General features: G+C 44.1%; 1 protein-coding gene across 2 annotated transcripts in view; it reads left to right on the forward strand.

Annotated features, from left to right (window-relative positions):
• The window catches only part of LOC142663491 (uncharacterized), a 40,569-nt gene extending 32,659 nt beyond the window's left edge, over positions 1-7,910 (forward strand). For both annotated transcript variants that reach the window (XM_075842306.1, XM_075842224.1), the window contains exons 5-7: positions 5,220-5,317; positions 5,414-5,522; positions 6,638-7,910. In XM_075842306.1, coding sequence (XP_075698421.1) covers positions 5,220-5,317; positions 5,414-5,522; positions 6,638-7,764 — 1,334 coding nt within the window. In that variant the 3' untranslated portion in view covers positions 7,765-7,910. The remainder of the gene's footprint in view (positions 1-5,219; positions 5,318-5,413; positions 5,523-6,637) is intronic.
• The last annotated feature ends 6,587 nt before the right edge of the window (positions 7,911-14,497 follow it).

The following is a 14,497-nucleotide window of genomic DNA, read 5'->3' on the forward strand; positions in this document are numbered from 1 at the left end:
GAGCCTTTCGGATCTTTTTGAAAGGGGTCTATAATAATCCTCAAGCGCGTGTCTACTCCTCAGGGTTTTTATCGGCTCCCTTCCAATTGCATAAAGGAACCCGGCAGGGATGCCCACTGTCGCCACTTTTATTTAATCTAGCACTGGAACCTATGGCTAGATTTCTGGAAGAGTCCGCAGTATTTAAAGGTATCCAGGTGGGGTCTCGGGCAGTTAAGTTAGCCTTGTTTGCTGACGATGTTATACTGTTTATGTCAAATCCCCAAGAACACTTAATGCCGGTCTTTCATTTTTTGCAGGACTTTGGGCAATGCTCGGGATACAAAATCAATATGGCTAAAAGTGAACTGCTGGAGTTGGGCAAACCGTTACCCGGGGCATTTTGGCAGTCCTTGGGATGCGGAATGTCCCCGGTGAAACAATGCATAACCTATCTAGGCATTAAGATAGGGAAGGGGCCTGAAACCCTGTATGGTCTGAATTATCCATAGCTGTTTAAAAAAATATAGGCGGAACTCACCAGATGGTGCCAGTTACCCCTATCCCTGCTGGGGAGGTGCCACCTAATCAAGATGGTTAGTTTCCCCAGACTGTTATATCCCTTTCAAACACTCCCGCTCTTGCTGAAGCATGGGGATGTCTCCAAACTGAACTCCGCATTCACAAAATTTGTATGGGCAGGAAAGAGGCCTCGTATTGCACTTACTAAACTCATGATGGGCAAGCAGGAGGGGGGACTGAAGTTTCCCAATATTAGGGGATACAATGTGGTATGCCTCTTTCGTCATGCAGTGGATTGGCTTTATGAAACGAGCCATTATTCCAACTTAGAGCTGGAAGGGGAGTATGCCTCACCCTGGAACTTAAAAGCGTTATTGCATTGTAAAGTGGCCTCCCTTCCGTGCCGTCTCAAAACCTCCATTGTCCTGAGAGATACAGTCATGGCCTGGAAAGCGGTTCGTAAATGTTTTGGCTTGCCTCACCTGCTCTCCAAGCACATGCCGCTGTGGGGACACCCGGAATTCCTGCCGGGAGTAGAGAGTAGGAATAGATTTGCCTCTTGGGGGGAAGCAGGTATTAGTAACGCAGGGGATCTTATGCATAAAGAGGAAAGGAGATGGTTAACAGGGTCGGAAATTAGAGCTAAACTCAATCCATTAGAGGGCAATGTTAATGTTAATGCTGATTTCATACAAGTTTTCCAGGTGCGGTCGTTCTGTACCTCTAGGCTCAGAGATTTGAATAAGGAAGCTACCACTCATACTCTGGATGAGGTCATAGGCCCAACGGTTCTTCGGGCGACTATCTCGAGGTTGTATAGTGCACTCGGGGATTATTTTGTCCGCCCGCGCCCACGGGCTATGTTCAAAATATGGGAACGATGGACGCAAGATCCGGCGATAGGAGAGACCATATTGGAGGGTTGGGAGACGGTACGGAAGGTGATAGTGAACGGGAGCTGGAGGGAAACCTATTTTAAACTAATACATTTGGCCATATATGGCTTTAATATTTTACCTTCGCAGTCCTTCCCCGATCGCATTACGAGCTGTCCCAAATACAACACACCCCTGACAAATTTGTGGCACGGAGTATGGAGCTGTGCTCAGACTGAACGATACTGGGAGATGGTACGCAGATATATTGTGGATCATTGGAAGGCGAAACTTCCAATGACGCCTCAAGCGCTGCTGTTCCATCAGGCGCGACCACCAGAGGAAGAGGGGGCTCGAGGAACGAGATCTCCGCTCCCCTTGGTGCACACAATTTTGCTGGTGGCCTTGAGTTGCCTTCTGTGTAAATGGCTGGAAGCGGATACACCGGGTCTCGACATGATCGTGACTCGCTTGAAACAATTACTGGCTCTCGAACTGGTGGAGGTAGAAAGAAGGAAGGAAACGGGAACAAAGAAGTTATTTGCTAAATGGCAAATATTTATAGAAACGCAATGCACAGCGACTGAGGTGGTGTAAATTGTTACGCCCTTTAGACACACAGCATGGTATCATACGCAATTTCTGGCAGGCACATTAGGAGGCTTACAAATGGAACCTAGATAATAGAAGGGGAATGGGAAATATATGTTATGTTGTTATGTTATTTTATTTTATTTTGTTTTAGTTATATTCGCAAGTATGAGAGATTCAAATTGTGACGCAATTTTTCTGTGAAATGTCTGTAAAAAAAGTGAAAAAATGTTAATAAAAATGATGTTTTAAAAAAAAAAAAAACTAAAGTGAAAATCTGAAAAATGGGTACACGCACACGCACACGCACACGCACACACACACAATGCTAATATATAGAATCATACTATATATTAGCATGATGCAGGGATCCAGTGATTGCAGCACTTGTCTTTACTCTTGCCTTGCATCAGATGTCTGTATAGATACTATACGCTGGGGAGAGATTGCAGCAGGAGATTCTGTGACCTGATTAGCTGAGCTCGTGCACGAGTTAAAAGCAAAGCATCCTGCGATATAAGGGCACAATCTCTGGCTTCAATTCCCTTAGCTGATGTCACAATCAGAAAGTGCCCGCCCATTTCAATATGCAGCAAGAGAAGATTTTAGTTTTACTGTCTGATATGTATTATGGCTGGATCTCGGGCTAGAAAGTAGTTATCTGCGTAATATAGGTATTGTTAGAATTGTAGTGAAAGGCTCTATTCAACTGTGGAAAAAAAATATTTTTACGCAATGTCATTGGAGGTACGCTTTAATGACAGCCTAGTTTTGGCCTTAAGGCTCAGAGACCATTTTTCAAATCTGACGTGTCACTTTATGTGGCAATAACTCTGGAATGCTTATACTTATTCAAGCGATTCTGAGATTGTTTTCTCGTGACACATTAGACTTTATGTTAGCGGTAAAATTTGGTTGATATATTCAGTGTTTATTTGTGAAAAATAGCAAAATTTCTGATTTTAAATGCATCTGCTTCTAAGACAGATAGTAATTCCACACAAAATAGTTACTAGTTCACATTTCCCATATGTCTACTATATGTTGGCATCATTTTCGAACATTCTTTTATTTTTCTAGGACGTTACAAGGCTTAGAATTTTAAGCAGCAATTTCTCACATTTTAAAGTAAATTTCAAAAGCTTATTTTTTATGTGCGAGTTTAGGTCTGAAGTGGCTTTGAGGGACCTGTCTATTAGAAACCCCCATAAAACACCCCATTTTAAAAACTAGACCCCTCAAAGTATTCAAAACAGCATTTAGAACGTTTCTTAACCCTTTAGGCGTTTCACAGGAATTAAAAGCAAAGTAGAGGTGAAATTTACAAATTTCATTTTTTATGCAGAGAATCCTTTTTATTCAATTTTTTTTCTTGTAAAACAGAAGGTTGTAACACAGAAACGCAACTCAATATCTATTGCCCGGATTCTGCAGTTTTTAGAAATCTCCCATATGGGGCCCTAGTGTGGTAATGGACTGAAGCACCGGCCTCCGAAGCAAAGGAGCACCTAGAGGATTTTGAGGCCTCCTTTTAGTTAGGTTTGAAGAAGTCTTGTGGTGTCAAAACAGTGGAAATCCCCCAAAAGTTAACCCATTTGCAAACACACCCCTCAGGGAACTTATCGAGGGGTATAGTGAGCATTTAGACCCCACAGCTTTTTGCTGCATTTTGTGCAATTAGGCTGTGCAATTGAAAATCACATTTTTCCGATAGAAGGTACAAATGTAACATTTTTACAAATAATAAAGGAGAAAAAATACTGCAACATTTGTAAAGCAATTTATCCCAATTACGGCGATACCCCATATGTGTTCATAGACTTCTGGTAGGATAAACTGTAGAGCTCAGAAGGGCAGGAGTGTTAGTTGGCATGTAGATTTGCTGGATTGGTTTCTGGCCGCCATGTCACATTTGCAGAGTTTCTGAGGTACCAGTACAGGGGAAACCCTTTAGAAGTGACCCCATTTTGGAAACTAGACCCCTTAAGGAATTAATTGTAGTTTTCATGGGGGAGCATGCGACTTTTTGATCAGCTTTTTTTACAGCATTCACCATGCGCTATAAATGACATATTCACTTCACTCTGCGGGGCGATACCATATGTTTATATTTTTATTTTTTTTTATGTCTTATGGCGTTTGCACAATAAAATACTTTTTATAAAAAAATCATTTTCTTTTTGTGTTGCCATATTCTAAGAGCCATAACGTTTTTGTTTTTCCATCAAGAAAGCTGTGTGAGGACTTGTTTTTTTGCGTAACGAACTGTAGTTTCGATCAGTAATATGTTTGAGTATATGCGACTTTTTGATCTCCTTTTTATTAAATTTTCTGGGAGGTGAAGTGACCAAAAAATTGTGATTCTGGTATGGTTTATTATTATTTTCTTTTACCGCGTTCACCGAGAGGGATAAATAACTAAATACTTTTGTATCTCAGGCCGTTACGCAGGCGGTGATACCAATTATGTGTAGTTTATTTATTTTAATAATAAAGGACTGATAAGGGAAAAGGGGGGGGGGGATTTTTATTTTTTTTATTTCTGAACTTTTTTTTTTTTTTTATACAACTTTTTTTTTACTTTTTTGTCCCACTAGGGGACTTGAAGGCAGGAAGCCCTGATCGCAAATCTAATACACTGCACTACATGCGTAGTGCAGTGTATTAGAGCTGTCAGATACTCACGGACAGCGAGCATATTGGGTCCTGACTTTGTCAGGACCCACTAGGCTCCCGTAGATGGCATAGTCGGAGGCCTTTGTATGGCCTCCTGTTGCCATAGCAACCATCGGCACCTGCGATCATGTTGCGGGACGTCGATGGCATTTTAACCCCTAAGAAGCCGCGATCGCCATTGAACGCGGCTTCTAAGGGGTTAATCAGCGGGGACCACCTCATTCGGTCCCTGCTGAAGGAGCTGCGGCAACTGCTGTACGAGACAGCAGTTGTCACAGCTCCTGCATGTGCCAGGATGGGGGCCGGAATGGCCGTTAGACCCGTTACGTACTATTAGGTCATGGAGCGTGAAAGATGCACTCATCGTGACCGAATAGTATGTACAGGAGCGGGAAAGCGTTAAGGTTGAGGTTAAAGATGAAGCAGAAAGTAAATGGATTTAAGGGCCATTCAGCAGTGTAAGAAGGGGGAGACATTCATTGGTTGTAGAAAAAAAACCTGTTTTGATGGTCACTACTCCCATCATCTCATCATCAGATGTAAACAATCTATTTAATCACTGTGTGTTTCCTACAGATGCATCCAGTAGGAGAAATCCACCAGAGAGATGTCCCAGTCCTCTGTATTCCCAGGACTGTCCAGAGGAAAATCCCAATGTCCCAGAGAATCATCAGGTAGATGAAGCTGAGCCCTACACCAGACAGATCAGCATCTGTTAGATTCTTTGCACTCTCTGCTGTATTGTACTGAATTATTACATGTGGCATCAGGGGGAAGATCTGACTAATAAAAAAGTGGAGAATGAAGAAGAGGGAGTGAGGGGCGATCAACCTTGTAAGAGTGAAGTGGAGGAGGAAATTCCAGGAGGTGTTACCACAGGTAAGTAATAATGAATTTAGAAAGTGAATTCGGAGGTTTGTTAAGGTGAGGTTCCTCCTTAGTTCTACATTACAGTAAGACTTAAGACAATGTGTTATACATAGTGCAGGACCTGAGGGAGCTGTGACTGCACATAGAAGTTCTCTACAAGGTGTTCTATGAATCCGGTCATGCACTAGGCTTAGTAACAGGTTTTTTTTTGGGGGCACCAGCTGCGATTAATAGATGCACTAACGGCCGGGATCAGAGAAAACTCAGTTTAAGCACTTAAACACCACAATCAATGCTGATAGGGGGCTCCCATTGACACCCCCCACTTTGACACTGTATGGTTGGTTTCACACACAGCGCATTTTCTTTCTGGCATTCTTTCCTGCATTTTTTTGCGCACAAGAAAATTGCAGCCAGATGTTACATGAAAATAATATAAAACGTACTACACACAATGTTTTTTATTTTTTCTATTTCTGCTGTTTTGTTTTTTCCGGCCCTTGTGGAACGCTTTTTTTTTTTTAAATCCATGGCCTTACAGATTGTGATTGATAACCTAACTCTATCTTTTCCACTACGTCCTAAAGATGTTCTATAAAACTGAGCTCTGGTGACAGTGCAGCCATTAAGATATACATACCTCATTGTCCTGTCTGTGAATTCAGACTGAGATGTGTGCTTTGTCTCATGGTGCATTATCTTATTAGAAATTAATCGTGGCCAAGATTAGATTATCAATGACAATATTAATTTGTTGTATTAAAGTGATGCCCAATTGGTATTGAAGGTCCTTAATGTGTTGGCAGAGGACAGGCTTGATTGCTCGGCAAGGTTATGCTTTTCAAACTTATTTGTTTTATCAAGTTAAGTTTTGTAGCAGTACTTGGTGCAGTTTGTTTTTTTAGCCAAAGCCAGGGTTGGATAAAAAGGAATGGCTTATACTTCTTCTTGCTGGAATCACTTCTGGCTTTGGCTTAAAAAAAAAAAAACTGTACCTCAAACTGCATCTAAAAAAACTTCATGAAAAACTATGTATTTCTGCCTAATACAATGTTAAACATTTGTCTACTTTATTTTGTGGGTTGAAATAGGATTAAAAATACATTTTGTGATTTTTCTAACAGAAAATCCCAGTAAGAACTCTGAGGCAAACTTCATGTCATTGCTAAATTTTAAGGTAGAAGATGAAGATATCATCATCCGGCAGTCTTCAAGAGTAAACCTTATTACCCTTAATGTACATCCAGGACTTCACAGTACAGATCGATCATATAATTTGCCTAATCATGAGAGATCTTCTCCTGACCAATCACAGATTGTAACCACAAGGTGTCAATGTGGCGAACAGTTTACAATAAGCTCAGGTTGTTTTACACACACAAGAATTCACACAGCGGAGAAACCATACTCCTGTTCAGAATGTGGAAAGTGTTTCACAGGTAAATCAAATCTTGTTATTCATGAGAGAATTCACACAGGAGAGAAGCCATATTCATGTTCAGAATGTGGGAAGTGCTTCACAGGTAAATCGAATCTTGTTATACATGAGAGAATTCACACAGGGGAGAAGCCATATTCATGTTCAGAATGTGGGAAATGTTTTATTACTAAAGGCAAACTTGGGGATCATCAGAGAATTCACACCGGAGACAAGCCATTTTCATGTTCTGAATGTGGGAAATGTTTTATTACTAAAGGCAAACTTGGGGATCATCAGAGAATTCACACCGGAGACAAGCCATTTTCATGTTCCGAATGTGGGAAATGTTTTATTACTAAAGGCAAACTAAAGGATCATGAAAGAATTCATACAGGAGTAAAACCATTTTCATGTTCAGAATGTGGTAAGTCATTTACAGATAAATCACATCTTGTTAAACATCAGAAAATTCACACAGGAGAGAAACCATACTCATGTTTAGAATGTGGCAAATGTTTTATTACTAATTGCAAACTTAAGGATCATGAAAGAATTCACACAGGAGAGAAGCCGTTTTTATGTTCAGAATGTGGGAAGTGTTTTACAGATAAAACATACCTTGTTAAACATCAGAGAAGTCACACAGGGGAGAAACCATATTCATGTTTACTATGTGGGAAATGTTTTACACAAAAGTCAGATCTTGTTAAACATCAGAGAAGTCACACAGGGGAGAAACCATATTCCTGTTCAGAATGCGGCAAATGTTTTACACAAAAATCAAGTCTTATTAAACATCAGAAAAGTCACACAGGGGAGAAGCCTTTTTGATTTACATCTGGAAAATGTTTTACAAGCAAATTAAATTTTTAAACTCATCAGAAAATTTACATAGCAGACACCATATTCGTTCAGAATGTGAGAAATGTTATAAAAGCAAAAAATAAAAAACAATAATTTTAAAACATGATTGTTCACAGACCTTATACAGTCAATAAAAGTGTTTTATTTTTAATTTTTTTGGGTGGAGTTAGCCTTAATCTGCCAAAGAGCCAAATTATATGTACCGGAGATCAACTGTGACTGGGATCCATGCGGGAAAAGTGTTGTAGATTTCTGGAAGAGTAGAGCCTCGTTTACTGTCAAAGCAGTGAAGCTGTATTTTCAGCATGAACCTTGTGTCTTATTACTGTATTCATAAATGAAAAGTGACATAGTAAAAAATTTAGGACCCTCCAGACGAGTGGGACAGCTACGATAAAACTGTGTCTGAATATATGCTTAGGCTGGAGAGACACATGCAGTATTTGATGCTGTTTTCTGAGCCACAGCCAAAAGTGGATCCAGCAGGTAAACTATGAGAAGTATAAGTCCTTCATTTATATTTCCCACTTTCTTTATTATTTTTTACTCTGGGTCAAAAAACTGCATGTGTGATTCCAGCCTTAGGTTGGCGAAATGTGTGTTAGCCCAATGCTTAGATCCAGAGAACTCTAAGGTTTTCAAAAAAAGTAATGGATGTCTAAGATTCAGTAAAGGGTAGATGGCCAAAAAAACACCAAATATGGATATCCATCATTCCACTGTCCAGAAAACCATCTAAAAGTGCAAATACCATACAATTGCCAATTGATCCAGGCCAATCTGTGTCAGCAAGATCATCGTGAGAGTAGAACACAAGCTGCTGAGATGTCTAATGTCTCTAAGAACCCCAGAATGTCTTTGCAAGGTCTACAGGTAGAATTCACCTCTATTGATGTCTACCATGGCAATACGGCTGCCAAGATGCAAACTACATTGTGTGTCCGATAAGAAAACTTTTGCTATCCGGAAAAAACATTGGGGAAAGACTACAGTTAGCTCATGAACACCTAGGCAAACGACAGTACTTTCTACTATGGAAATAAGAAGCACACAGCGTTATTAAGCTACAGGACCAAAAGACGTGTTTGGCAAACTTTATAAACTACATTTCACCAGAAAAACCTGATACTGACTTGAGAGCATGGTAGGGGAAATGTTATGGTTTGGGGTTGCTTTAAGACATCTTTGTATCAGAGGCTGCATGAGAATAATGTCAGATGATGTGTCAAAAATTGCTCTAAACATACCGGTAAATCCACCAAAGAATGGCTGGAAAAAACAAATGGAGGGTTCTTAAATGGTCAAGTTAAAGCCTGGGTCTAAATACCACTAAGATGCTGGGGAGGATGTAAAACTGTGTGTATGATCTCCATAAAAGAGTGGGAAACAAAATCTCCCATATAGGAAACTAGTAGACAGTAAAACCTCATTGACATTTGCATATTTTAATCCGCATCTTGCATCAGTAGTTGTAGGCAAAACAAGGAGTGGAACATAAACAACGAATGTTGTTTATAAATGTCTATGTTGCCAACAGTCCCGTTCACATGTACTGTGGTCCGGCCATTTGTCAGGAGCGGGGGGGATAGTGAAGTGGCAACATGGGGAGGGTGGAAAGCAAGAAAAACCCTAATGCAGACAACCGCGATGGAGCCATGTCACCACGGTACAGATGAATGCGTCACCTGGCATAGAAATTTATGATGCTAGGAGTCCCTGCTTCCCCTGTTCCGTACTGTATCATTTTGTTCGGTACAGCAGTTCTGTGAGGAGGCAGAAACACCTAGCATCATTAATGTCTATGATGCCAGGAGACCCATTCACCTGTACCGTTGTTTCAGCACACTAAACATTTTTCAAGGCCCCATTGCAGTAGTGTGCATACAGGGGTTGTGAAGCGGCGCAATGTGGGGGGTTGGGAAGCGGTGTGACACAGCATGTGAGGGGTTGTGAAGCAGTGGTGTGTGGTTGGGAGGATGAGCGGTGGCACAGTGGGGGTTGTGAAGCAGTGACATGTGGGAGGGTTGAATAGCGGTCGCATGTGCAGAGTGTTTTGTTGGCATGTTTGGTAGTGGTGGCGAGTTTTGTTTGGGGTAGTTGAAAGAGAAGTGGCATGTTTGGTAGGGGGTTGTGAGTTGTTGTGGCATCTTTGGTGTGGTGGAGTGTTGTGTAGCGGCGGCATGTTTGGGAGGGGTGGTGAGTAGTGGTGGAGTTTTTGGTGTGGGGAGTTGTGAGTAGTGGTGGCGTGTTTGTGTGGGGGGTTGGAGAGTAGCAGCGGCATGTTTGGTGTGGGGGGTGTTGAGCATGGGCGGAGTGTTTGGTGTGGGGGTTGTGAGTAGCGGTGGCATGTTTTGTGTTGGGGAGTAGCAGCGGCATGTTTGGTGTGGGGGTTGTGAGTAGCAGTGGCGTGTTTTGTGTGGGTGGTTGGGGAGTAGCAGCGGCATGTTTGGTTTGGGGGTTGTGAGTAACGTTGGCGTGTTTTGTGTGAGGTAGTTGGCAGAGAAGTGCAGGCATGTTTGGTAGTTGACACTCACTTTCTCACCGCCATGGGGAATGATTTTTCCCTCTGGTGGATGAAATTACAGTTTACACTTAGCAGACTTTCATTATGGGGAAATTTATTTACATGAATAGCTCTCCTAAGCTGGGTTACTTGAGGTCTGGATTACTCTTGGTCATAAGTCCATGTACAAAAGTAACTTAGACCACATAATGTAAACCAGCCTATGACGGCATACAAGTCACCACAAGATAACAGAAATGATACAACTTTGATGGCAGGCACAAATAAACAAGAATTCTCAAACAGAACTGTAGATATTTTTTTTTGTTCAATTTTTTTTTCTTTTATAGGAGGACGAGAAGGACAGCACCAGTCAAGAGTGAAGACCTGGAGGAATGCAGCTGTGGAGAGCAGATTTAGGTGGCGGCAGCAATAGCGGGACCAGCGCTACAGCTACTCCAGGAGTGGCTGAGCACGGAGTGGGCCTATCGGAACTTACGAGCAGCAGCTCCCAGACTTTTTATACTGTAAGTTTAACTGTGTGTGCTTTGCACTGGGGCTCTAGTGGGGTTAGGCGAACATAGTGGCGGGGTAGTGGTGGCAGACTTGGTGTGGAGGGTTTTTTGTCAGCATGTAGGGGGGGTAGCAGTGGCAAGTGGGTGCCTCTGTGATGAGCCACGGAAGGCATGAAGGGGGTTTGTGGGGAACATTGGTATGTAGAGGGGGAATGTGTGAGATGCGGCATGTAAGAGGTTTGGTTGAGAAGTAGTGTCGTGTGTGGGGGGTGCTGGTGAGTAAAGGAGTAAAGGCAGTATGTTTGGTTCGGGGGGTGTTGAGCAACGGTGGAGTTTGGTGTTGGGTTTGTGAGTAGCGGTGGCGTATTTTGTGTGGTGGGTTGGAGAGTAGCGGCGGTATGTTTGGTTTAGGGGGTGTTGAGCAGCGGCGGAGTGTTTGGTGTGAGGTTGTGACTAGCGGTGGCGTGTTTTGTGTGGGGTAGTTGGAAGAGAAGTACTGGATTACTCTTTGTCATTAGTCTATGTACAAAAGTAGTCCGATGTCTGCGGGTAACTTAGACCACATGATGTAAACCAGGTTATCACGGCTTACAAGTCACAGCAAGACAACAGAACTGTCACGAAGGGTCTGTGGACCCACTGGGCCGTACCGCCTTGGCGGTAAGGCAGCTGGCCAACAGGGCGCAGGTGAATATCTATAGTTCGTGTAGGATACCTGTGGCAACTCAGACAGCAGCAGGGCAGGCTCAGCTAGGACTAGGCAGCAGGTAGACGTCAGGCGAGGTGAAGCAGGTCAGACGGATACAGCACGACACGACTTTGGCAAAGCACAGTGCTCGACCAGGGTGGTACGGAATGCTAGGGACAGGAACAGGTACAGGTAACACACTAGGAGGCCATCACATAGACAAACTAGGGAACAACAACAACGCTCAGGCATCGTAGCAGGGGGCTGGTCCAGGGTACTCAAGGGTCAAAGTTCGTCACAAGGTCCGGTGTGCACGCTGCCCCTTTAAGAGCGGGCACGAGGATGAGGCTGGGGCCAGCGCTTGCCGCTGTCAGGAGGGGACCGGAGCTGACAGCCCGCAGCCATAGACATTACAGTATCCCCCTTCTTCTTGGGACCAGAGCGAGAGAGAAACTTCTTCAGAAGAGCAGGAGCTTTGAGGTTCTCCTCTGGCTCCGAGGGCCTCTCTTCAGGACCAAACCCCCTCCAATCCACCAAATGAAAGGTCTTTCCTCTCACTTTTTTGGTGTACAGGATCTCTTGAACCTCAAAGGTGTCAGAAGGGCCGCTGGAGGCAACCACAGGGCTAGGAGTCTTGGTGTAGCGGTTCAGGACCACCGGCTTCAGGAGGGAGACATGGAAGGAGTTGGGGATCTTGAGGATAGGAGGCAGCCGAAGCTTATAGGCGACAGGGTTTATCTGCTGCAGGATCTCGAAGGGTGGGAGAAACCTGGGAGCAAATTTGCATGAAGGCACCCTTAGTAGGATATTCCTGGAAGACAGCCGGACCCTCGTGCTAGGAGGAAACTGAGGAGGTTCTCTTCTCCTTGTGTCAGCCTTCCGTTTCATGCGGTCGACTGCCATTAGGATGGAGGATCGAGTTTGCTGCCAGATCTGTAGGAAGTCTCTAAAGGTGGAATCAGCCGCTGGAACCTCGGAAGAATCGGGCACTGGGAGAGGAATTCGTGGGTGCTGGACGTAGACAATGAAGAACGGTGTATTCCTAGTAAACCCCCTGGTGTGATTATTGTAGGAGAATTATGCCCATGGGAGCAACTGCACCCAGTCATCATGCTGCTTGGAAATGAAGTGGTGTAGGTAGTTCTCCAAGATCTGATTGATCCTCTCGACCTGACCATTGGACTGAGGATGGTAGGCTGATGAAAAGTTCAATTTCACACCAAAGAGTCCGCAGAGGGCTTTCCAGAATTTCGAGGTAAACTGAACCCCCCGATCAGACACAATATGCTGCGGCAAGCCGTGCAGGCGGAAGTTGTGCTGGATGAACAGCTTGGCCAGCTGAGGAGCAGAAGGAAGACCTGTCAGAGGAATGAATTGGGCCATCTTCGAAAATCGGTCCACCACCACCCAGACAGCACTGCATCCAGCAGAGAGAGGCAGATCCGTAATAAAGTCCATAGCTATATGCTGCCAGAGAGCATTGAGCACAAGCAATGGTTGGAGCAGACCAGCAGGTCTGGAGTGAGCGGCCTTGTTGGCTGCACATACAGAACAGGAAGAAACGAAGTCCATAATGTCCTTGGGCAGCTTGGGCCACCAGAAATGATGAGCAATCAGATCCCGGGTCTTACGTACCCCCGCGTGACCTGCCAGTCTAGAGGAGTATCCCCAGCGGAGGATTCCTCCACGATCAGCCAGGCGCAGATAAGTCCTCCCTGGAGGAATGTCCCCAACTTGCAGGGGATTGACAATGCAAGATGGATCAATAATGTTCTGTGGACTCTCTATGGTATCTTCCGTCTCGAAAGACCTGGACAAGGCATCGGCCCTCAAATTCTTGGCGGCCGGGCGATTATGGAGCTCAAACTGGAACCTTGTAAAAAAAACAGTGACCACCTGGCCTGACGAGGGTTCAGCCGTTGGGCCATCTTGTAGGTCAGATTCTTGCGGTCCGTAAAAATCAGGATCGGATGAGCTTCGCCCTCTAGTAGATGTCTCCATTCTTCCAGAGCTAATTTGATGACCAGTAACTCCCGATCCCCGATCGAGTAGTTGCATTCTGCGGAAGAGAAGAGCTTAGAAAATTATCCACATACCCTTGACTTGCCCTTGGGACCTCTCTGGAACAGGAGTGCATCAGCACCGACAGAGGATGTGTCCACCTCCAACGAGAACTGCAGAGAGACATCCGTATGATGGAGGATAGAGGCTGACGTGAAGGCACTCTTCAAGCTATTGAATGCGGACTCTGCCTCGGGAGTCCACACCTTGGCGTTTATACCCTTCTTAGTAAGGTTAGAGATGGGAGAAGTCAGTAAGGAGAAGTTTGGAATAAACTTCCTGTAAAAATTAGCGAATCCCAGAAAGCGCTGTATGGCCCTCAAGCCTTGAGGACGTGGCCATTCCAGAACAGACTACCTTTTCAGAATCCATCTCAAGACCTCGATTCGAGACAATGTAACCCAGGATGGGTTGAGCATCTTTATCAAACATGCACTTCTCCAGCTTGGCGTACAGACGATTCTCCCTTAACCGTAGCAGAACTTGACGGACATGTCTCTGGTGCGTCATAGGATCCGGAGAAAAAATCAAGATGTCATCAAGGTAGACTACTGCACAAACATAGGGGAGGTCACGGAAAATGTCATTCACAAACTCCTGGAAGACCGCGGTAGCATTACACAGGCCGAAGGGCATTACTAGATACTCATAGTGTTCATCACGGGTGTTTAATGCAGTCTTCCATTCATCACCCTGGCGAATCCGGACTAGGTTGTAAGCTCCACGCAGGTCTAGTTTAGAAAAAATCTTGGCACCAAGTATACGATCAAACAGTTCAGAGATTAGTGGCAACGGATATTTATTCTTCACCGTGATCTGGTTGAGACCTCTGTAGTCAATCAAGGACGAAGAGAGCCATCTTTATTTCTGACAAAGAAGAACACGGCTCCTGCCGGGGAGGAACACTTTCGTATGAAGCCCCTCTCCAAGTTC

This window comes from Rhinoderma darwinii, chromosome 1 (assembly GCF_050947455.1).
Source record: "Rhinoderma darwinii isolate aRhiDar2 chromosome 1, aRhiDar2.hap1, whole genome shotgun sequence".
Lineage (NCBI taxonomy): Eukaryota > Metazoa > Chordata > Amphibia > Anura > Rhinodermatidae > Rhinoderma > Rhinoderma darwinii.